The 25,318-nt window shown below is 39.4% G+C and overlaps 1 protein-coding gene across 5 annotated transcripts in view; it reads right to left on the reverse strand.

The window, feature by feature from the left end:
• Window positions 1–6,168: 6,168 nt before the first annotated feature.
• The window catches only part of LOC124595920 (ring canal kelch homolog), a 133,758-nt gene continuing 114,608 nt past the window's right edge, over window positions 6,169–25,318 (reverse strand). For all 5 annotated transcript variants that reach the window (XM_047134831.1, XM_047134833.1, XM_047134832.1 and 2 more), the window contains one exon: window positions 6,169–9,015. In XM_047134831.1, the coding sequence (XP_046990787.1) occupies window positions 8,843–9,015 (173 nt within the window). In that variant the 3' untranslated portion in view covers window positions 6,169–8,842. The remainder of the gene's footprint in view (window positions 9,016–25,318) is intronic.

The raw sequence follows: 25,318 nt of genomic DNA on the forward strand, positions 1-25,318 counted from the left end.
TTTTCAGGTATGTGTGCCACATCTGCTGGAATTTCTCATTCCTTTTCAATCTTCATGTTCTGATACCATAAGTTCATATTTTTCATTTCTAAAACTTTGGCGAGAGATGTTACATGTGATTTCCTTCAGGTCCCCACATAGCAATATTTTCATTTTCTAGCAGTCATTTATACTGTAACTATATTTAGCATGCAGTTCTATCTTTCAAATGAACGTACCCTAAAAAAGTCTTAGCAAAAACACTAAAAATCATTGGAACGGCATGGATACTGCTTTGGTCCACTAGAATGTTGCTGAGCACATTGAAGGCGAACACTATTTCAATAACACAACACCTAATGCCTCACAAATTACTGACTCGAGAATAATATGTTCACTGATTGATCATAGTGATATACTGCAATGATCAAATTTTGAGTAAAAATAATTAATCACTGAAGTGTAAGTTTCCTAAGAGAGATTCAGGGAATAGGGTATATGTTGCAGACAGTGTTTATCCAATATGCAATAGATTTTTAGTTTATAAACCAGCATTTATTTACACTGATATGGATAAGGTAAATGTAAGTGGTTATAAGCTCTCTGCACATGTAATGAGAGAAAATATGGAGAAAGGAGGAGCTGCCATATATGTCAAAAGTTATCATTGTGCAAAAAGTATAGAAACAAAAAAGTTTTGTGTAGAGAAACATATGAAGCATGTGCCTGTGAGCTTAAATTAAATAAAGGCACATTTATAATTGTAACTGTATATAGGTCCCCATCAGGAAATTTTCATCTATTTCTGAAAAATTTGGACTCCTTGTTGTGCTATCTGTCAGACAGGGGGAAGCAAATTATTATTTGTGGGGACTTCAATGTAGATTCTCTGAAAGAGGGTAATAGGAAAAATGACCTTGAAGTATTACTCGGTTCTTTCAATTTGACACCCGTTATTGATTTTCCTACTCGGGTGGTAAAGGATAGCAGCTCACTGATAGATAACTTCTTTATGGACCAAGATAAGTTTAACCAGATAAATGCTCAGCCTGTTGAGAATGGTCTTTCTGATCATGGTGCACAGCTAGTTACAATATATGACATAGCTCCATTCAGCAATACTAAACAGTCCTCCAAAGTAGTACGTTCAGTCAACAATTTAACAATTGCAAATTTCAGGGAAAGCTTACAGCAGTTAGACTGGGATGAGGTGTACCGTGAACCTGATGCCAATTTAAAATATAATTTATTTCATGACATTTTTGTAAATGCATTTGAAAACTGCTTCCCCAAGAAAATAGTTAAATATACTCGTAAGAAACCTTGTAACAAACCATGGCTTACTAAGGGTATAAAAATATCTTGTAACCGGAAAAGGGAAATGTATCTGACAGCAAGAAAGAGTAGTGACCCAGAAACTATCAAAAATTATAAAAACTACTGTGTTATATTAAGAAAAGTTATTAAAAAATCCAGGAGTATGCGTATCATGTCTGAAATCAGCAACTCTGATAATAAAATTAAAACAATTTGGAATATTATTAAAAGAGAAACAGGTCAACCAAGAGCAGAGGAAGACAGTATTACCATCAAATTGAATGAAAACTTTACGAACAAAAAGTCAGAAGTTGAAAATATTTTTAATAATCATTTTCTAAATGTTGTGGATATAGTAGGATCCAGGTGTTCATTAGCAGATGCTAGGCTGTTAATGGAAGAGGCCATACCTATGCAATTTGATACAATTGAAATCTCACCCACTTCTCCCTCTGAAATTAGGAAAATAATAAACTTGCTTAAAAGCAAAAACTCACATGGAATTGATGGCATTTCCAGCAAAATACTAAAAGCTTGTTCTCAACAGACAAGTAAGATTCTCAGCCACCTGTGTAATAGCTCTCTGGAACAGGGCATTTTCCCTGATAGACTGAAATGTGCTATTGTTATACCTTTGCATAAAAAGGGGGATAGATCTGATGTCAACAATTACCGTCCAATCTCCCTTCTAACAGCTTTATCCAAAATTTTTGAGAAAGTAATGTATTCAAGAGTAGCTTCACATATCTGTAAAAATGAAGTACTAACAAAATGTCAGTTTGGTTTCCAGAAAGGTTTTTCAACAGAAAATGCCATATATGCTTTCACCAGTCAAATTTTGAATGATCTGAATAACCGAACACCACCCATTGGGATTTTTTGTGATCTCTCAAAGGCTTTTGATTGTGTAAATCATGAAATTCTGCTAGAGAAGCTCAAGTATTGTGGCATGAGTGGGACAGTGCACAAATGGTTTAATTCATACCTAACTGGAAGAGTGCAGAAAGTTGAAATAAGTAGTTCTCGTAACATGCAAAGATCAGCACATTCCTCAAACTGGGGAACTATCAAGAATGGGGTTCCACAAGGGTCAGTCTTGGGTCCTTTGTTGTTCTTATTATATATTAATGACTTGCCATTCTATATTCATGAAGAGGCAAAGTTAGTTCTCTTCGCTGATGATACAAGTATAGTAATCACACCTGAGAAACAAGAATTAACTGATGAAATTGTCAATACTGGCTTTCAGAAAATTACTAAGTGGTTCCTTGTAAACGGACTCTCACTGAATTTTGATAAGACACAGTACATACAGTTCCGTACAGTGAATGGTATGACGCCATTAATAAATATAGACCTTAATCAGAAGCATATAGCTAAGGTAGAATATTCCAAATTTTTAGGTATGTCCATTGATGAGAGATTAAATTGGAGGAAACACATTGATGATCTGCTGAAACGTTTGAGTTCAGCTACTTATGCAATAAGGGTCATTGCAAATTTTGGTGATAAACATCTTAGTAAATTAGCTTACTACGCCTATTTTCACTCATTGCTTTCATATGGCATCATATTTTGGGGTAATTCATCACTGAGGAATAAAGTATTTATTGCACAAAAGCGTGTAATCAGAATAATAGCTGGAGTCCACCCAAGATCATCCTGCAGACATTTATTTAAGGATCTAGGGATATTCACAGTAGCTTCTCAGTATATATACTCTCTTATGAAATTTGTTATTAACAACCAAACCCAATTCAAAAGTAATAGCAGTGTGCATAACTACAATACTAGGAGAAAGGACGATCTTCACTATTCAAGATTAAATCTAACTTTGGCACAGAAAGGGGTGAATTATACTGGCACTAAAGTCTTTGGTCACTTACCAAATAGTATCAAAAGTCTGACAGATAACCAACAAGTATTTAAGAAGAAATTAAAAGAATTTCTGAATGACAACTCCTTCTACTCCATAGAGGAATTTTTAGATATAAATTAAGAAAAAAAGGAAAAAAAACAAAAATATTAAAAAAAATAAAATAAAAAAAATAAAAATAAAATAAAATAAAAAATAAAGAAAAACAAAAAAACACAAAAAATAAAGTTGTTATATTAACTTAAGTATGTCGTTAAATTAACCTAATTATGTCATGTATTGGAAAATTCGACTCGTTCCACATCATTACGAAATATCGTATTCATGATCCATGGAACTAGTATTAATCTAATCTAATCTAATCTAATCTGGACACAATAGGAATGATTATGTTGCTTGAACTATTTTATCGGTCACTCCGATTGCTGCAAAATTTTTCAAACGTTTTGTTGTTTATTGTACTCACTTCTGCCTCTTGGTGCATTATTGCGTCCACTAGGAAAATTATTCAAAACACTTTCAACACTGCCCTCTTTACAGCCGGCACTTGGCTGTGAACTGGCATATTTAATGGATGTTTGAAATTAGTTTGCAAAGAACAGAAAAACGATAGGAATATGGTTCTTGCATCATTTAAAAGGAAAAAGTAAGAGATTTACATGAATGTGAGTTTATTTTACAATATAAAATACAAATGGGTGTTATGATTAAAAAAAGAAAACACAAAAATGTCGTGGATAAAAAAGTTTCACATGAACTCTCTTTTGAATAATGCCATTATTACTGTACCCAAATTTTAAAAAAATGCTACTGGAATGTCTAACTGCAGGTACCTGTAAACTAGAGTATTTTAATAGTTCAGATGTAGTTAGCCTTTGTGTGAAAATCCTGGAAACACTGTGGAACGCAAAGGCCGACATCACAGTCCTTGCACCACCATCTAAGTCTGTCCTGATGCACTTACCCGTCTCTTTCTTTCCCGTCTGAACATACTTTGCAATACCTAGTAGTATTCACCTTGTTTGCAGTGGGTGGGACCTTCTCTGGAAAGTGCCTTGCAAATGTCCTCTGAAAAATATTTCTGCCCTTTTCAGCCAATTTCTTCCCCACTTTGTGAATAAAGTCTACTAGGGATACGTTCTTCCTAGTCTTCTCTTTATATAAAATAAAACTGTTGACAGTCGACATGATAAACAAGTAGAAAAACAGCTTTTTCCACCGCTTCAAAGTTTTTTGGGCAAACAGATAATAGCTGGAGAACTGATCTGCTCTGTCAACCCCAGCTTTATTCTTATTGTAATCAATAATAACGTCTGGCTTTACAATTTCTGCTATTCCACCTTCAGCCCTCACTTGAATACTAGTGCTGGTAGACTTATGCTTTGTGGAAAGACAAAAAACATGTCGTTTTGACTTCCACTTCACTACCAAGAGATGTTGTTTCTTTTGAAAAACTATCTGATCTTTTTTTAGATTTAGGTTTTGAATATTCGTGGCAAACCTTTCCTGTTTTTCATTACAGTTCGCACTCCGAGAGTTTTATTTTCCCACAACATGTCGAGAAGAGATTAACTGGTGTGTAGTACCTGTCCATATAAATGCAATGTCCTTTGCCAAAGTACTGTGAACACAACCTTTGTACATGGCCCTGGATACTATTGTCAAAATTCTCTGCAGAACCTATGTAAACATCACAGTTTAGCATATAACCATTTGATGAATCGCAGAGAGCATACAATTTTATTCCATTTTTATTGGGTTTGTTTTTCGTGTATAGTCTGAAGCCTATTCTACCACAAAGACACACATTGCCTCATCTATTGTCAGAATCATGCCTGGATGAAAACTACTTTTGCTTTTATTCACAAAGAAATCAAAAAAAGACCTCACTTTGTGAAGTAGGTCGTCCTTTTCTTCACCCCTGCTAATGAACGTAGCATTGTCATTCAAGTGTAACATCCACAATATAGCGCAAAACTGATCAAGACTCAAAAATTTACTCGCAAATCCTGTCTGCAAAAACAAGTCTGTTGACCAATAATCACTGATTTTCAGCAATTTGATGACGCCCATGTGCAAACTAATACTGAAAATCAGTAAGTCTTTTGCAATTTTACTGCAGACCACTTATGCCAAACATAGTTTATTTTCAGGCTACCTTTGAGTTTCATTGCTGTAATAACACTACCAGCATACCGATTCGTTTCACTTTTGATGTGCCGAATAATCTCGTCATCACAGAAATAACTAAAATATTGAATCTCCTCAGTGGCACCTGAAAAATGTGATGCTACGCCGACTACTTCTTGGAAATCCGGCAGTACTAGCTGGTCATCTAGTTCCGACCAATCTTGCTCTTTTTGCTCAGTGAGACACACACAACTAGGTACCACAGATGGTGACTGATGGTCTGTACCATTGTCTGCATAGAAAAAAAAATTCAAACATTAGTAGTAAAAAGTACTAAATGCAAGTGAAGTAATGAACCCTACTCACAATACAAAATGCGGTAATAAACTCTTCACTTTATAAACAATTGACACACATACATACCTGAATCATCACTTGTACTTTTGTCTGGAGAGTAAGAATCCTCTTTGTCAGAATCGTCAGTTTCAGGTACTGCATCTCCATAACGAATATCTAAAATCTCAGCCTCCGTCAACTCGCTGCGCGCCATTTTTGCGATCGTAAACACCTGTGAATAAACTGCAGATAACTTCATCTTTGTAGTGCTCACAACTGCTCCCAGTATGAGATAGTCGATAAGTGCTGGGGTCTTGCGGAAGAAAAATGAACTACCTCCACATTACTTGACAAAACTACTTCAGAGACGCGTTAAACGCACTTACGGTGCCAAATAAAAACTTGCCCATACGGTATACGGCCGCCGTCGTCAACGTCAGGGCGGCCGTGCCCGTATGGCGCAAATGCAATCATTTGTTTGACCGCAGTTTTCTGGAACCACTTTAATTGCAAAAATATAATACATTGTGAAAAGCTCCAGTTTCTTTATTTCACATCAAATGTTACAAAATCCACTGGCAATAATAAGCAATTGTCATTTAATTTAAAATAGGTATAATCTATCATCTAGCACACTAATCCACCAAAATATATCACCAGTTGTTTTTAAAAAGATGGTAGTGGCAGTCTTCTAGCCAAGGGAGCTGTTTCATAATTAACTATACAGGTACAGGCAGAAAACAAATCAAAGAAGAGCACATCAAAAAATACATTCTAGCTATATTCTAATTTCAGGAATTTTTAAAATGTGTCCAATGTATCACATTTTTATGTCATTACACCGAAGTTAATGGAAACAGTGAGAGCTACATTTCTACATTCTAACACATACAGCTAATTTCACTTCTGAAGTAGTTTCAGTGCAGCATATTACAACATTTAATATTGTTACACTTTACCATTTATTACGCAGTTGTCTCCAAGTACAACAATGAAATGTGTTTGATTATTTCATTTTACGGCAGAAGTATAACTGCAATATTCAAATATTTCATACAACAACAAATTTTTAGGTTCTCTTTGTATGGCTTGGTGACTGTATGATTCATTTAGTAATAAGGTGATTTTTTTTATTTTGTTCCCCAAGTTAATGATCTATACTTTAAGAACATTGCAAATAACATATTAGAATGATTAGAATGATTTTGAACAATCACATTGAAGCACTTTTATTAAATGCATCACATGCATGACACTGCTACATTCCTTCTTGTGTAATATTCTTTTAAAACAAAATAAATTAAAGGGAATAATAAAATGAATATTAATAACAGCATCTGGGAACTAAATAAACTGATTCTTTATGAAACAGAAAGGAAAGAGACATCCACTGGGAAAAATTATTCACATCATCTTTCTAAGTCGAGTAAAAAAATGTACCAGTAAACTACTACACTAATGTGACCTGCCCAAGATTCACCTGGCAATAACTAGTTTGTCTGGTAGTGAAAGAAATAGTGTGAATGAGTTTTCATTAACTTAATTCAAAATGTTATGACTCCTGTAAATGCGATGTCTCACACATTCTTAGTTGTAATATGTCCTTTACAAAGACTATAAACTTAATATTATTCCTTATCGTATTGGTCATTGTCTGAGTTAACAGAATACAAGACATATAAACACTTATTTGATGTGTTGTGATGATTGCTTTTACCTCAGTACTGAGGAATGGGTTGGAATTGGAGACTTTAAATTTTACACAGTCTTGTTACAAATATTATGTCTACATAAACAGCCACAGACATGTGCTAGAATGATGTAGTGCTAAACCTACAACTAAGCACCTAAGCAAACCAAACTCAAATTAAGCCATCACTATTTCATCAATATTAATCAAAATAAACAAAATATTTGTAAAAATATAAAAAAAATTAAAAGTACAAATTTGAATAAAAGCAGAGTACAAAACAAGACCAATGCTGACCAGCAACAGGAAACATGCTATACACACTGAATTTCAACACTGAACATACCACATTTGACAACAATTCCTGAAGGTGATTCCTTTTTCTGATTAATACATTTTCATTTGAACTATTCCCAATATATCTATTACAATTTAGACCCACTAACTACTGGTTTTTAAATTTCAAGAGTAAAGCAATCTATTAATGTTAATTATGAAGCTTTGGCAAAGCATTTACTATAAATAAAGTAGTAAAATTGTGAAAACATATCAAGAAAAAAATTACAAATAAATGTTTGGGCAGCTCTGCAAAATCCATTGATCATTCCAATGTGGCCACAGTTTTAAAAATAGCTGGTGTGTTTTTAAACACTATAAAGTTACAACTTTGGAAAAAAGATAGCGTTCTATGCCTCACACAGCAATGACACTGTTTCTCACATTTATTATATACTCAGTCTTTTGTACACTGTAATCCCATTCTTGACATTCAGCTTACATTTTACCCAAATTTAATTACAAATTTACAATGGAATGTAGAAAACTATTTTAGTAAAAAAAAGACTACAATATTTTAATGCTAATCACTATGATAGATGATCTCAAAGAGTGTTATATGAACTTCATTTCACTCCTGCTGCAACTGCTTAGCCTAGGTTCACAGGGATAGCTCTGATAATTTGTACTTCAAGGGAGAAAAGTTTCTCTAAATGGGAACATTTTTCCACCACTCTATGACTATTACTTAAAAAAGAAATATAATAAAAGAACAAAATATCAAAATGTAAATGAAGCTGTTGGTTTAAGACCACAACAAATGCCAATATACCAGCAATAATTATTTTTTACCCTGAACAGAAAGATGGGACTGTAACAACACAGGACTTTCATATTAGATAACTCACAACTGCATAGGAACTCTTGTTAAGTGCAAATGGCCTTACTGTTTACAACATTATGGAGATTCAAAACCAAATAGAACACACACAGCTGTTTATGCAGGATCACAGAATGTCAGAATAGACGGTAAGAACATCACAGACCAATTCACTCCTCATAGTAACATACAGGTGCTGTCCTGCAGCCCTCATGTTATATCACTCTGATGAGCAACTACCCTCACTGTGGCCACAGTTCCTACGCAGCAGCACGCGGACCAGCCGCCTGTCAGGAGATGCATGGCCTGAGGTCCAAGGCGGAAGCAGCACCAGCAGCCAGTGGGCTGAGGCTGGTCTTCACATGGGCTTGTCAATGATTGCCACACCAGCGTAACTGCGCCCAATACTCATTGAGGATGGGAGCATTGACCACGAATCCGTTTTTGGGTTATAGACTTCAACAGATGCCAAGTTTGATGAACCATCATCTCCACCCACCACGTACAGCAGACCATTCAACGAGACCACACCTGTAAATTATCAATTTGGTACATGGTTAGATATGATTCTTACCCTCGATCAGCACAATATGCCCAGTTATTGCCTCCCCCCCCCCCCCCCCCCCCCCGCTCTCCGTGCGCAACAATCACAATGTGAACAGTGAGCACTTGTAAAAAGATGGGGTAACAAAGGGAAAGCCTGAAAGTATAAGATGTTTAAAAAAAGGCATATGATTAGTCAAGTAACTGATCCAAGTGGTTTAAGGGTAAGACAAATCGAGTACATCTCACAATATCCTAAAGTTCTGCAAGCAGGCAGTCAAAATATTAGTGCTAGTCCTAATGAAGTTGGCTACTTTCAGTAATATGAAATATGCATCCAAAGTGATTTGGTTTTATGAATATCCAATTACAGTACAGCAGAAGTTCAGTATGCAGTGTGGTAGGAATGATACAGGCAGTCATACAATTTATTCTTAACACCAAACTTTCATCATCAAACTCAGTTTTTCTCCAAAAGTTCAAAAAACTGTCAGACTTCACAACATTTTCAGAAGCTGTTCTAAAAGCAGTCACAAGGCAGAATGCCCGTGCCCTTAAGAAATCTATTCAACATAACAGCTTGGGGGGGGGGGGGGGGTTTGGCACACATTACTTGACAGTTAAATGTATTTTCCATAAAAGTCTGTAGCTGAAGAATATTATGCCAGCACAAAAGAAATGAAACTACTTGCATTAACAAGTAACTATTTGTCATGGCACATTTGTGCAAGACTGTTTATTGCCCACGAACTGTATTCTTACAATGAGATATGTATCATCAGAAAATTCTGTGACAGTGGATGAGAAGTTTAGTACAAAAAGGTCATTGTCCTTTGCTAGAGGGTAAAAATTCCCCCCCCCCTCCCCACACCTCTCTCTTTTGATGTGTGTGAAGCCTAAGAAGACATTAAGACATTTGCAGTTAACTGTCCATACATTGCCAAAGAACCGATCAATTTTGGTGAAACCTGCCAAGTATCGATCAGAAGAGAGTCATTCACCTACATGCTATGGCAAACAGTCCTTTAGTAATAATAACAGTCTTGTTTCTTTTGACTGTTGGTAGTATTTCTCATAAGTTCAGATGATTATCAACAGTCTTATGCTGAAATATTGGACCCAATAGCAAATGGCAACAGATTCCCAGACAGAAAAATCTTCAAAAATGATTCATTTTTCATGTAAATTGTAGTGACTGTAGTGATGAACAGTCCCTCTTCAAATATGTCTTTACAGACCAAAAGTATCCTCTCAACCCTGTCCAGAAACAGACCTCCCACGCCTTGTCTCTCCAGTCACCTATCACCTCCCACATACTCACTGTCTGAACACAAAGGAGTATTTGTCTCATGACTCAATACCACTCAGGACTTGAGCAACTAAGTCACATTCTCCTCCAGGCTTTCGACTAGCACTTTTTGTTACCTGAGACGAGGAATATTCTCCCCCTGTCACAGTGGTATTCCGACTACTTCAATCTTGTCACGGGCATCTCCTACTCCATGAAAGGCAGGGCTACCTTTGAAAGCAGCCATTTGATCTAAAAAGCTATGATGCAACCACTGGGCTGCTTTATATGTGTGCATGACAACTAACAAGCTCTCTATTTGCGAGAATGGCCACCACCAAACTGTGGCTGAAAGACAGCTGGACCACTCTTGTTGCTGAACATGCTGCCCAATACAACGTGCTTCACTTCAATTAGTGCTTCACTGCCTGCACCACCTAGATTCTTCCTACCAACACCAGCTTTTCTGAATTGGGCAGTTGGGAACTCTCCCTACAACACATACTTCATTCCTGTAAGCCCCCTGGCCTCAACCTTTGCTAGTCCCTATACTCCATCTAACTATCCCCTTCCCTGCTCCCATTCCAGCAATTCACATACCTTCAATACTGCCAATGCACCTAGTCCTTTCCCCTTTTCTACTCTCTTTCCTCCACCCAACCACCCTGGACAACAAAGAAACACTGCACCTAGTAGCACTATCCTGTCCCCAACACATCCTTGCACTCTCCTATGGGCAGCAGAGCATCACCTCCCACCCTGATAACCCTCCCCATCCCTGCCCATGCTGCCTCCTTATGCCTTCCAACGAAACCAGCACATTGCAAGTCATGCCTGTCAGACACATTCACAATCGGGCCAAACAGTCAGGAAGCAGCGGTCATGTGTGTGTGAGTTGCGCTTGTTTATGAGTTTTGTACTTTGCCTGAAGGAGTTTGCCTGAAAGTTTAAATATTTTAGCAGTCTTTTTCAATGCGCCTGTCTGTGACTCAATGCCTCCTCTATGTGGTGAGCAGCAACCTACCCGTTCCATATTATTGTTATTCCATCATGGACTTCCCACTGTTTAAATCAGAAAGTATCTCAGAGAGAGATCACAGTGACAATATATCGATAATCAGTGATACAGACACTAGCATCACCCAGTTAATCCTCAGACTACTGAAATATCCTCAGGCACTGGCATCTATGACACTGAAATGTTTGTAAAAGTACAACTGCACTGCTTACTATTCAAATATACCACATCACTCAATTTTCTAGATGAGAGTGCATTAAAGATATATAGTACTGTCTATCTACCATTCTGAGTTGGCCAACTGTATTAATGGCACAGGTTTACGTCTGAACAAAAAAGTTAGTTTCCTGAATGGGTTCTGTTTTTACAATTATAATAAATGAGATTCCACATTTTAATGTTTTATTTTTAACTTTGTATAGACATTAGCACAGAAAGAAAAGAGAAAGAGAATTAAATACTGTACAACGTTGATTATGAACACTATTACCATGCAAAGCATAAAATTTATTGAAGAAGTAGGAACAAAAATTTGGAGTCTGTCATGCCATTATTACATTGCCTAACATAAAATTTTGCATCTTAAAACCTTTAAATGTGATCTAAAGGAAGACAAAATTATTATACTACTGGATTTTGCTGAAAATGATTCATTTATCATTCATGATGCAGCAAACATTTTCACATGGAAAATAGTAAAATAACAATCTCTGATTCGTTGCCTATTTTCACCCAAATCAGAAGATGGAATCTGCCAGTTTTTGTTTTGTCAGTGACAGTCTGCACAAATGACAAAATTATTATGCATGTTTTTATCAAGGAGCTGATGAAATATTTGAAAACAACGTTTTCTCAGATATCTCATAAATTATTTCAGTAGTGGCCCCAGTGCTCAATACAAAAATTTCAAAAAAATCTTTCAATTTGTGCTATCATAAAAGAGACTTTGGAATGATGGCAGAATGGAATTTTTTTGCTGTGTTATAGAAAGTAACACTGCAACAGGATCTGACGTACACCAAAGTGATAAACAGTGAGAGCAAGCTTTCAACAGTCAGTTAATTGGGAGATTCTTACGCCTACAGACATATTCTGCACTGAGGTCATTAACAGAATTAATTTTTATTTCGCCAGCAAAGAAGAAACTGAACAAAATAAGATCACAAGAAGAAAGATTTAAAACATGGGCATACTTTAGCAGGGACTAGAGAAAAATCATCATTCTTTTTCCAACTGATGAAACAATAATTATCATCAGTATTTCAAATGATTCATCATCTTTTCTGGCTGAAGTTAGTGACAACAGTGAAGCAAGTATATTATTATCAAAACTTCAGCCAGAACAATACACTGCACGCATTTATGTAAAACAATTGTGCAATGGAAATCTCTGTGACATTTCCATTGAGCAGAATGAAGCTTTAAGCATTCACACTGCCCAGAAGATTTATTTCATTAACCAATTAGGGATGAAAAGTTCTGTGTTCCAGAACTTCACATTATTACAGTAACTCCTGTTCCATCAATGACATCATATCTCTGGCACTATAGTTTCTCTCATGATATTTAACAGCAAATTAATGAAACATCTAAATAAATCGAGTGGCTTGGAGTAAACATAAGCTAAGGGCCCTGTAAGACACCTCTTCTAGCTTTGGCCTGGAACATTCAAAGAAATGTACCACCAGGCTTGGGATCCTCGAAAACAAAAACCTTATCAGACATTAGATCCTATGGGAAGGAACCCAGCCTTGGGATACTGTATGAAGAAACCCTCATTCGGCTTGGGATCCTGTGATAAGGAAACCCACTCATGGCTGCAGTTGCACAGCTTCTGGACATGGCCTCTATGGCGGTAGGAATACATGTTTTCTCACTTTAGAAGAAACCAACCGTGGTTAAGCTACCATGAACTATAACAACACATTTATATAATTTTTCACCAGTATGCTTATATTGCACATGAACAGCAAAGTTTGCAAATACAAAATATGCTACACTTTAAGCTGGAATTAAACTAGCATCAACAGCATTGCAAAATCAAAAGTCACACTCAAAATTCTCATTTAACACAAATCCTTTCCTAAAACATGTCAGGTAAACTATTCTGAAATTCAACAAAATTTACACAATGTGACAGTGGTGTAAAAACCTGGTGTACAATGAGCCCTGGTGCCTTGGTAGTGCACAGTTAAATTTTTAAGTATATAATTAGTTTGATTCTGTAGTTTTTATAACATAAAAATTTGCTTAATTATGCTACGATGAGATGCAACAAAAGACATACCGCCCACGTTTTTATAATTCTTCCCACTCGAACTCACTTTTTATTCTGAACTTTTGATATTACCTTCCTCAGAATGTACTAAACAACTGTAAAACAAAATAAAAGAAGTCTCATTTGAGTAGCAGCATAATATGGGCAAATTTTCACTGCACCTCCACCTTGCCACTGTTTTTAGGGCCTTATATGATAGCATTTCAAACACAAATCTACATTATTAGGTGGTTTGGAACATAATATTTCTAACGAAAATGTTTGGAGAAAATACCTTTTTGTAAAAGTGGCTAAAAATAACCAGTTTCGACATTTTCACAAAAATCATCAACTTTTCCCCTCTAGGTAAACTATTGGAAACTAGTAGGCGAATGAAATTTTATATTCTAACAGCGAAACTTCACATTTTCTCAAGAGGCTCTTTTCTTGGCCTACTTTACTTCAAATTATCCATATGAACACTGCTCTTAAATCCCCCCCCCTTTTTTTTAAAATTGTGTCACTTAAGAGATAATAAAAAGATGAACAAGATGAGCTAGTTTTCTTTCTTTCAAGAAAATACTAGTGGAGATATTATGTCTCAAAGTTGGTGGAAACCTTGGGGTAGACTGTAAAAAGTTGCACTAGTGGGTTGAATACACCTCCACAACTACTAAATTGATGAACTTAAAACTTTACCACTGTTTATTGGAAATACGTGTGAATGTTCTTACATAATTTCATCAAAATACATGATGGTCATGTGTGAACCTCTAGAGCAATTGTGATGAAATAACCCATTAAAGGAAATGCTAAACAGGTCTCAGGCTTCCATTCTGTCCCTTGTCAACCAGTCTGATGTGGCAGCTGAAGATAGCAAAAAGAAAGACGAAGTTTTAAATTTCACATTCGAGAAACCGTTCACACAGGAGAATCGTACATACATACTGCCATCTGACCATTGAACAGATTCCCATATGGGTGATATAGTAATGAGCACCCCTGGCATAGAGAAACAACTGAAAGATTTGAAAGCAAATAAATCCCTAGGTCCGGATGGAATTCCAATTGGGGTTTACAAAGAGTACTCTATGGCATTAGCCCCTTACACAGCCTGCATTTATCGTGAAACTCTCACCCAGCACAAAGTGCCAAGAGACTTGAGAAAAGTGCAGGTGACTCCAGTATATACGAAAGGTTGAAGAAAGGGCCTGCAAAATTACAGATCTATATCCTTAATTTTGGTTTGCTGCAGAATCCTTGAACATATTCTCAGTTCGAATATCATAAACTTTCTTGAGACTTAGAAGCTTAAGTCCACGAATTACTGTGGTTTTAGAAAGCATTGCTTGTGTAAAACTCAGCTTGCCCTTTTCTCACGAAGGGCACCAGACAGATGCCATATTTCTAGATTTCCAGATGGCATTTGACACAGTGCTCCATTGCAGGCTTTCAACGAAGGTACAAGCATATGGAATAAGTTCACAGATATGTGAGTGGCTCAAAGACTTCTTAAGTAATAGAACCAGTATGTTGTCCTCGACAGTAAGAGTTCATCAGAGACAATGGTATCATCAGGAGTGTCTCAGAGAAGGGTGATAGGGCCGTTGTTGTTCTCTATACACATAAAGCATTTGGCAGACATGGTGGGCAGCGATCTGCAGTCATATGATGATGCTGTGGTGTATGAAAGATGTAAAAGTTGAGTGCCTGTAGGAAGATATAAGATGACTACAATCAAATTTCTAGTTGATGTGATGAATGGAAACTAGTTCTCAATGTGGAAAAATGTAAGTTAATGAGTAGGAAGAAAAAAACTTGTAATGTTCAGATACAGTATTACTAGTGTCCCGCTTGACACAGTCATGTCATTTAATATCTGGGCATAATCCTGCAATGTGATGAGCAATGGACCGAGCATGTAAGAACTGTGGTAGGGAAGGAGAATGGTTGAGTTCGGTTAATTGGGATAATTTTTAGGAAAGAAAGGTTGACCTATGAAGCAGACCATGTATAGAACACTGGCGCAACCTATTCTTGAGTACTATTCTATTGTTTAGGATCCGTACCAGCTCGGCTTGAAGGAAGACGTCGAAGCAATTCAGAGGTGTGCCACTAGATTTGTTCCTGGTAGGTTCGAACAATGTGTAAGTGTGTGGAGATACTTCAAGAGCTCAAATGGGGATACCTGGAGGGAAGGCAATGCTATTTTCAAGAGCACTATTGAGAAAATTTTGAGAACCAGTATTTGAAGGTGACTGTCGAACGTAAGGACCAAAACGATAAGATTTGAGAAATTAGAGCTCATACAGAGGCACAGAACAATTGTTTTCCCCTCACTACTTGCAAGTCGAACAGGAAAGGAAATGACTAATAGTGGTACAGGGTACACTCCGACATGCACCGTACAAGGGCTTGAGGAATTTTCATGTAGATGTAGATGAAACATGATATTGTAAATACTGAGCAAACATTACTCACTTGTCACTGGCGTAACATTTTTCCCCACAAAATAGTGATGGCCTTACAATGAATTCAACAATTTTTGAAGACTCGATAGTTTCCTCACACAAAATTCAGAAGTCACAGTGCAGTCAGGCTTCAGATGTGTGAGATCATTTCATTTTGAATGTACTTTTGTTTTTATTTATATCACAACATACTTCAGTGCAATCTTTCCAATTCATTCCCTTAGTTTCCCTAAATAAGCTATGGTGAAAAACTTGATTAAAAAATTCCTCCACAGTCACATTCAAACAGAGTTCTTTATTTCATACCTCTTTCAGAACTATAATGACATTTTCAAAAACATGTACAGCTAACACACAGTGCCCCACAATTTTCATTATATAGTTGATGTCGGTAAGTTTTCTAAAATGGTACCAGTGATGTATACTTGCAGACTGAACTGATGAATGAAAATTTGTATCAAAGCCTTGATTTAAACCTGGGCTTCCTGCTCACGCTAAGGCACCCTGGCACAGTTGCTTTGCATAACTGCATGGACAACCTAGCACATCTCCTTCCTTAATCCAAATTTCCCATTCATGCCTCAGCCCGTTTGGTATTCCCCCTGAACTCAAGAAGCATTGCAGAGGCTCTCTAATTCTATTGCAGTAGCACCTAAGCATCGAACAAAACAGGGTCCTGCCTGTAGCCCAGGCATAGGTGCTTTAATCTAATGAAACTATATGGTTTCAGACACCTTTCCAAGTCTCCAAAATCTATGATGTATATGTGCAGACTGATGTGACAAACAAAAATTTGTACCAAGGCCAGTATTCGAACGTTGGTCTCCTGCTCAATAGGCAAGATGCGCTAACCACCACGCCCACCTCGCACAGTGGCACTGGGAATGTGGATTGAGGAGAGAGGCTTGCAAGCATACTCTATGCAGTTGTGCAAAACCACCATGCCACAGTTGCATTGTGGTTAGTGCATCTGCCTAGTTAGCAAGAGACCTAAGTTCAAAGCCTGGCCTTTGTAGACATTTTCATTGGTTGCTTCAATCTGCATTCATACATCATAGTTGTCTGAGACTTGAAAACATTTCTGTAACCATATACTTTAATTTCATTACAGTACCAGTAAAATGGTAACAGTATAGTATTTCACAGTCACTCAGTTCATCAGGTCGGTACTAATGTGTTTCTCAATGCAAGTCTCTCTCTCTCTCTCTCTCTCTCTTTGTGACATTATCAACACTGCAGTGCAGTTAACACTGTTGGTGTGTGTTAGTATGCTATTGCTATGTAATTGGGACTGATTTATAAAACTGACTGACATTAACTGTATGATTTATAAAACTGGGTGACATTAATTGTAGTGTTACACACTGCATGATGCTTGTTACGTAACCATTAGAAAAAGTAACTGAATATCTTTCAAACTAAATCTACAGTACAACAGAGCCAATGCCATGAAAAGAATAAATTAAGGTCTTGTTCCGTTTCTAATGACTGGATATTAAACTAAAACATTCCTTCTTTTCATGTTATGGGGAAACTACTTGACTGGGAAATATTGTTGAGCTAAGGGATCGATACAGCACCAGTTTCCATAGAATGGATAAGAATCAACAGTCTTCAGTTAAGGGACCTGTGTAGATCCAGTAACTGGTATCAAAATACATAGCTTTTGCAATTAGCTTTCATCGCATTTATACACTACTGGCCATTAAAAATGCTACACCACGAAGATGACGCACTACAGACGCGAAATTTAACCGACAGGAAGAAGATTCTGTGATATGCAAATTATTAGCTTTTAAGAGCATTCACGCAAGGTTGGCGCCGGTGGTGACACCTACAACGTGCTGACACGAGGAAAGTTTCCAACCGATCTCTCATACACAAACAGCAGTTGACTGGCATTGCCTGGTGAAACGTTGTTGTGATGCCTCGTGTAAGGAGGAGAAATGCGTACCATCACGCTTCTGACTCTGATAAAGGTTGGATTGTAGCCTATCGTGATTGCGGTTTATCGTATCGCGACATTGCTGCTCGCGTTGGTCAAGATCCAATGACTGTTAGCAGAATATGGAATCAGTGGGTTCAGGATGGTAACACGAAATGCCTTGCTGGATCCCAAAGGCCTCGTATCACTAGCAGTCGAGATGACAGGCATCTTATCCGCATGGCTGTAACGGATCGTGCAGCCACGTCTCGATCCCTGAGTCAACAGATGGCGACGTTTACAAGACAACAATCATCTGCACAAACAGTTTGACGACGTTTGCAGCAGCATGGACTATCAGCTCGGAGACCACGGCTGCGGTTACCCTTGATGCTGCATCACAGACAGGAGCGCCTGCGCTGGTGTACTCAACAACAAACCTGGGTGCACGAACGGCAAAACGTCATCTTTTCGGATGAATTCAGGTTCTGTTTACAGCAGCATGATGGTCGCATCCGTGTTTGGCCACATTGTGGTGAACGCACGTTGGAAGTGTGTATTCGTCATCGCCATACTGGCGTATCACCCGGCGTGATGGTATGGGGTACCATCAGTTACACGTCTCGGTCACCTCTTGTTCGCATTGACGGCACTTTCAACAGTGGATGTTACATTTAAGATGTGTTACGACCAGTGGCTCTACCCTTCATTCGATCCCTGCGAAACCCTACATTTCAGCAGGATAGTGCACAACCGGATGTTGCAGGTCTTGTATAGGCCTTTCTGGATACAGAAAATGTTCGACTGCTGCCCTGGCCAGCACATTCTGCAGATCTCTCACCAACTGAAAACGTCTGGTCAATGGTGGCCGAGCAACTGGCTCGTCACAATACGCCAGTCACTACTCTTGATGAACTGTGGTATCGTGTTGAAGCTGCATGGGCAGCTGTACCTGTACACGCCATCCAAGCTCTGTTTGACTCAATGTCCAGGCGTATCAAGGCCGTTATTAAGGCCAGAGGTGGTTGTTCTGGGTACTGATTTCTCAGGTTCTATGCTCCCAAATTGCGTGAAAATGTAATCACATGTCAGTTCTAGTATAATATATTTGTCCAATGAATACCCGTTTATCATCTGCATTTCTTCTTGGTGTAGCAATTTTAATGGCCAGTAGTGAAGTTTCTCAATTAAGGGGGGTAGGACGTCAAACGGGCCAACTCGGGACAGGAGAGGCACCACAAGACATTTTAATTTTCACTGTCTATACTTTTACAATTAAATTCATAAAACTTTTCAGCATGACCTGGAAGGACTCAGGATTCACACTCGTAGTAGTGGAAGTTGAAAAACTTAACACAATAAATTTTATTTGCATGTGAAATTTCATCATTTTTTGACGTACTATTGCTTGCATTTGTTGCTATAGGTAAACTTGTCTTCATAAGTAAGAGAGATTCTTTGATGAACTTTGCACAGCATAGAAACCACACTTACAGGTGCATGAAGTCTAGAATTTCTTTAATTTACGAAAAAATGAATGAGCTGTTATGTTCCAGATTTCATATTTAGAAAAAACTCAAATTCTATTGTTAATTATCTGAATTTTTACCACAGTTTTTAATAGATTTGGAAAATTCTAGAGTTTCATACACCTGTAAGTATGGTTTCTATGCTGTGCGAAATTCATCGAAGAATCTCTCTTACTTATGAAGAAAAATGTACCTATAGCAACAAATGGAGCCAATAGTAAGTGAAAAAATGATGGAATTTGACATGTAAAATAAAAAAAAAATGGTGTTTTGTTTTTGAACTTCTACTGTTACGCATGTGAATCCTGAATCCTTCCTGGTCATGTTGACAAGGTTTTATGAATTTATTTATAAAAGTATAGACTGTAGAAATTAAAACGTTCTGTGATGCCTCTTCTGCCCCAAGTCGGCCCGTTTGACATCCTGCCCCCCTTAATAATCTAACAGAATTTGTGGGCTTGCTACCTTTTGTGGCATTTACATACCTTATTTAGTTTAGACACATGGAGTTTATTTCGCAAAGTTTCATTTCCTGTATTTTCCTTTCCTTTAAAAAATTGGACAGTTTTACTTTACACAGCTTCATTATCAGATCAGCTTAAATTCATTCTTGGGGAGCTGCATCATGAATTTGCTTGGCCCAGGCACAAGTAGCACTTGAAGAGCAGTCCATAGAATTTGGAACGTAAGCTATCATCATAAGACCAATGCCCTCTGCCTTAATGTACAAGAGTTCCAGGAATGCAAGTCAAAAATCTGTTTCTGCACATATTTGTATCTATTCATATACTCACTGTAGTTCAAGCTCCTTCCATCAAATTAGCCATAGTTGTTTATCAGCTTCCACCAGGAGTAAAAAAGCACTGGTAACCACTTTTATGATACTATTTCCCTTGACAACTGACAACATATCAGATAATTTTCCTGGATTAACACATACATCAATAAGAAGCACAATACCAACTTTTTATCAAAGTTTTGCAGAAACAGAACACAAAATTTTGCTGACCAGAGAAACAATGTGACTGATGAATAATGAACAACATATACAACTCCCCCCCCAAGAGTTAAAACTGATGATTGTATACACAGCTTTCCACACTGTCCATGTATTTTTCGACAGGCACCAATAAGCATATACACTGTCCGAGGACACAAATTTTGATGTTCTAAGTAATTAATTGCAAAATTATGAGACAGAATACACACATACAAAAGTACAACACTGTCCCCTAACCTTTAGAACTATTGGTTGCTTCCCCGGGGAGGAGAAAGGGTTAGGTTGAGGAAATTTACAATGAAAGAGCAGATCCTTGTTTCTCCTCGTCCTCACAACAGGTATCTGTCTCTTCTTGGGTTCTGAGTGAACTGCACTTCTTTTTTGACCTTCCTGAACCCACCCCTCTCTCCACCCAGAATAAGACTAAGATAATATCATATATATATATATATGATATTATCTTAGTCTTATTCTGGGTGGAGAGAGGGGTGGGTTCAGGAAGGTCAAAAAAGAAGTGCAGTTCACTCAGAACCCAAGAAGAGACAGATACCTGTTGTGAGGACGAGGAGAAACAAGGATCTGCTCTTTCATTGTAAATTTCCTCAACCTAACCCTTTCTCCTCCCCGGGGAAGCAACCAATAGTTCTAAAGGTTAGGGGACAGTGTTGTACTTTTGTATGTGTGTATTCTGTCTCATAATTTTGCAATTAATTACTTAGAACATCAAAATATATATATATATATATATATATATATATATATATATATATATATATATATATATATATAAAAAACAAAGATGAGGTGACTTACCGAACAAAAGCGCTGGCAGGTCGATAGACACACAAACAAACACAAACATACACACAAAATTCAAGCTTTCGCAACAAACTGTTGCCTCATCAGGAAAGAGGGAAGGAGAGGGGAAGACGAAAGGAAGTGGGTTTTAAGGGAGAGGGTAAGGAGTCATTCCAATCCCGGGAGCGGAAAGACTTACCTTTGGGGGAAAAAAGGACAGGTATACACTCGCACATATCCATCCACACATACAGACACAAGCAGACATATTTAAAGACAAAGAGTTTGGGCAGAGATGTCAGTCGAGGCAGAAGTGTAGAGGCAAAGAAGTTGTTGAAAGACAGGTGAGGTATGAGTGGCGGCAACTTGAAATTAGCGGAGATTGAGGCCTGGCGGATGACGAGAAGAGAGGATATACTGAAGGGCAAGTTCCCATCTCCGGAGTTCGGATAGGTTGGTGTTGGTGGGAAGTATCCAGATAACCCGGACGGTGTAACACTGTGCCAAGATGTGCTGGCTGTGCACCAAGGCATGTTTAGCCACAGGGTGATCCTCATTACCAACAAACACTGTCTGCCTGTGTCCATTCATGCGAATGGACAGTTTGTTGCTGGTCATTCCCACATAGAATGCATCACAGTGTAGGCAGGTCAGTTGGTAAATCACGTGGGTGCTTTCACACGTGGCTCTGCCTTTGATCGTGTACACCTTCCGGGTTACAGGACTGGAGTAGGTGGTGGTGGGAGGGTGCATGGGACAGGTTTTGCATCGGGGGCGGTTACAAGGATAGGAGCCAGAGGGTAGGGAAGGTGGTTTGGGGATTTCATAGGGATGAACTAACAGGTTACGAAGGTTAGGTGGATGGCGGAAAGACACTCTTGGCGGAGTGGGGAGGATTTCATGAAGGATGGATCTCATTTCAGGGCAAGATTTGAGGAAGTCGTATCCCTGCTGGAGAGTCACATTCAGAGTCTGGTCCAGTCCCGGAAAGTATCCTGTCACAATTGGGGCACTTTTGTGGTTCTTCTGTGGGGGATTCTGGGTTCGAGGGGACGAGGAAGTGGCTCTGGTTATTTGCTTCTGTACCAGGTCGGGAGGGTAGTTGCGGGATGCGAAAGCTGTTTTCAGGTTGTTGGTGTAATGATTCAGGGATTCCGGACTGGAGCAGATTCGTTTGCCACGAAGACCTAGGCTGTAGGGAAGGGACCGTTTCCTTAATCTTTCCTCTCCCACATCCACACCGGCTGTTCAGAGCATCCTCCGACAGGCCAACCGTAAATTAGAACAGCATGCCACCCTCCACCTCAAAAAACTATCCAATCTCCTGGTTTCCCACCTCCGGAAAGGCAACTCACTCACCCTTCACAACCTTTCCAGCAAACCTCAACCTCCTCTCATTGCACACAAACCCAGTCTCTCCCATCTACTCAATCTCCCACTTCCTGCTCCACTCCCTCCAAAACCTCAAAATTCCGAGCAACACAATCTGGAACCACAACACCCTAATTCAGTAGTTAACCTTTCCTCCAAACCTCTCTCCCAATCCGAAACCTCTGTCCTATCCAAAGGCCTCACCTTCAGCCCCACTCCCAGATTCAACCAAACAGCCCTCGTCAAAGATTTACTGTCCTACACTCGTACTCTCTGCTGGAAGTATCACTTTGCCACGAAGAAAAATGATCCTAATCCTACTCCTAATGATCCGACTCCTCAAGACACCATCCAAATTGAACCCTGCCTGGAACAGTTCCGTCCTCCGTCACAGCGGGACCCACCCCCTCTTCCTCAAAATCACCCTCTCCAAACCTTCCAGGAATTTCTGACTTCCAGCCTTGCATCTCAATCCTTCTTAAAAAACCTTAATCCTACACCCAACATCACCACTGCTGAAGCCCAGGCTATCCGTGATCTGAAGGCTGACCGATCCATCGTCATTCTTCCGGCGGACAAGGGTCCCACGACCGTGGTACTTGATCGTCGGGAGTATGTGGCTGAGGGACTGCGTCAGCTTTCAGACAACACCACATACAAAGTTTGCCGAGGTAACCCCATTCCCGATGTCCAGGCGGAGCTTCAAGGAATCCTCAGAACCTTAGGCCCCCTGCAAAACCTTTCACCTGACTCCATCAACCTCCTGACCCCACTGACGCCCCGCACCCCTACCTTCTACCTTCTTCCGAAAATCCACACACCCAATCATCCCGGCCGCCCCATTGTAGCTGGTTACCAAGCCCCCACAGAACGTATCTCTGCCTACGTAGATCAACACCTTCAACCCATTACATGCAGTCTCCCATCCTTCATCAAAGACACCAACCACTTCCTTGAACGCCTGGAATCCTTACCCAATCTGTTACCCCCGGAAACCATCCTTGTAACCATTGATGCCACGTCCTTATACACAAATATTCCGCACGTTCAGGGCCTCGCTGCGATGGAGCATTTCCTTTCACGCCGATCACCTGCCACCCTACCTAAAACCTCTTTCCTCATTACCTTAGCCAGCTTCATCCTGACCCACAACTTCTTCACTTTTGAAGACCAGACATACCAACAATTAAAGGGAACAGCCATGGGTACCAGGATGGCCCCCTCGTACCCCAACCTATTCATGGGTCGCTTAGAGGAAGCCTTCTTGGTTACCCAAGTCTGCCAACCCAAAGTTTGGTACAGATTTATTGATGACATCTTCATGATCTGGACTCACAGTGAAGAAGAACTCCAGAATTTCCTCTCCAACCTCAACTCCTTTGGTTCCATCAGATTCACCTGGTCCTACTCCAAATCCCATGCCACTTTCCTTGACGTTGACCTCCACCTGTCCAATGGCCAACTTCACACATCCGTCCACATCAAACCCACCAACAAGCAACAAACAGTACCTCCATTATGACAGCTGCCACCCATTCCACATCAAACGGTCCCTTCCCTACAGCCTAGGTCTTCATGGCAAACGAATCTGCTCCAGTCTGGAATCCCTGAATCATTACACCAACAACCTGAAAACAGCTTTTGCATCCCGCAACTACCCTCCCGACCTGGTACAGAAGCAAATAACCAGAGCCACTTCCTCGTCCCCTCGAACCCAGAATCCCCCACAGAAGAACCACAAAAGTGCCCCACTTGTGATAGGATACTTTCCGGGACTCGACCAGACTCTGAATGTGACTCTCCAGCAGGGATACGACTTCCTCAAATCCTGCCCTGAAATGAGATCCATCCTTCATGAAATCCTCCCCACTCCGCCAAGAGTGTCTTTCCGCCATCCACCTAACCTTCGTAACCTGTTAGTTCATCCCTATGAAATCCCCAAACCACCTTCCCTACCCTCTGGCTCCTATCCTTGTAACCGCCCCCGATGCAAAACCTGTCCCATGCACCCTCCCACCACCACCTACTCCAGTCCTGTAACCCGGAAGGTGTACACGATCAAAGGCAGAGCCACGTGTGAAAGCACCCACGTGATTTACCAACTGACCTGCCTACACTGTGATGCATTCTATGTGGGAATGACCAGCAACAAACTGTCCATTCGCATGAATGGACACAGGCAGACAGTGTTTGTTGGTAATGAGGATCACCCTGTGGCTAAACATGCCTTGGTGCACAGCCAGCACATCTTGGCACAGTGTTACACCGTCCGGGTTATCTGGATACTTCCCACCAACACCAACCTATCCGAACTCCGGAGATGGGAACTTGCCCTTCAGTATATCCTCTCTTCTCGTCATCCGCCAGGCCTCAATCTCCGCTAATTTCAAGTTGCCGCCACTCATACCTCACCTGTCTTTCAACAACTTCTTCGCCTCTACACTTCTGCCTCGACTGACATCTCTGCCCAAACTCTTTGTCTTTAAATATGTCTGCTTGTGTCTGTATGTGTGGATGGATATGTGCGAGTGTATACCTGTCCTTTTTTCCCCCAAAGGTAAGTCTTTCCGCTCCCGGGATTGGAATGACTCCTTACCCTCTCCCTTAAAACCCACATCCTTTCGTCTTCCCCTCT

This window comes from Schistocerca americana, chromosome 2 (assembly GCF_021461395.2).
Source record: "Schistocerca americana isolate TAMUIC-IGC-003095 chromosome 2, iqSchAmer2.1, whole genome shotgun sequence".
Taxonomy (NCBI): Eukaryota; Metazoa; Arthropoda; class Insecta; order Orthoptera; family Acrididae; genus Schistocerca; species Schistocerca americana.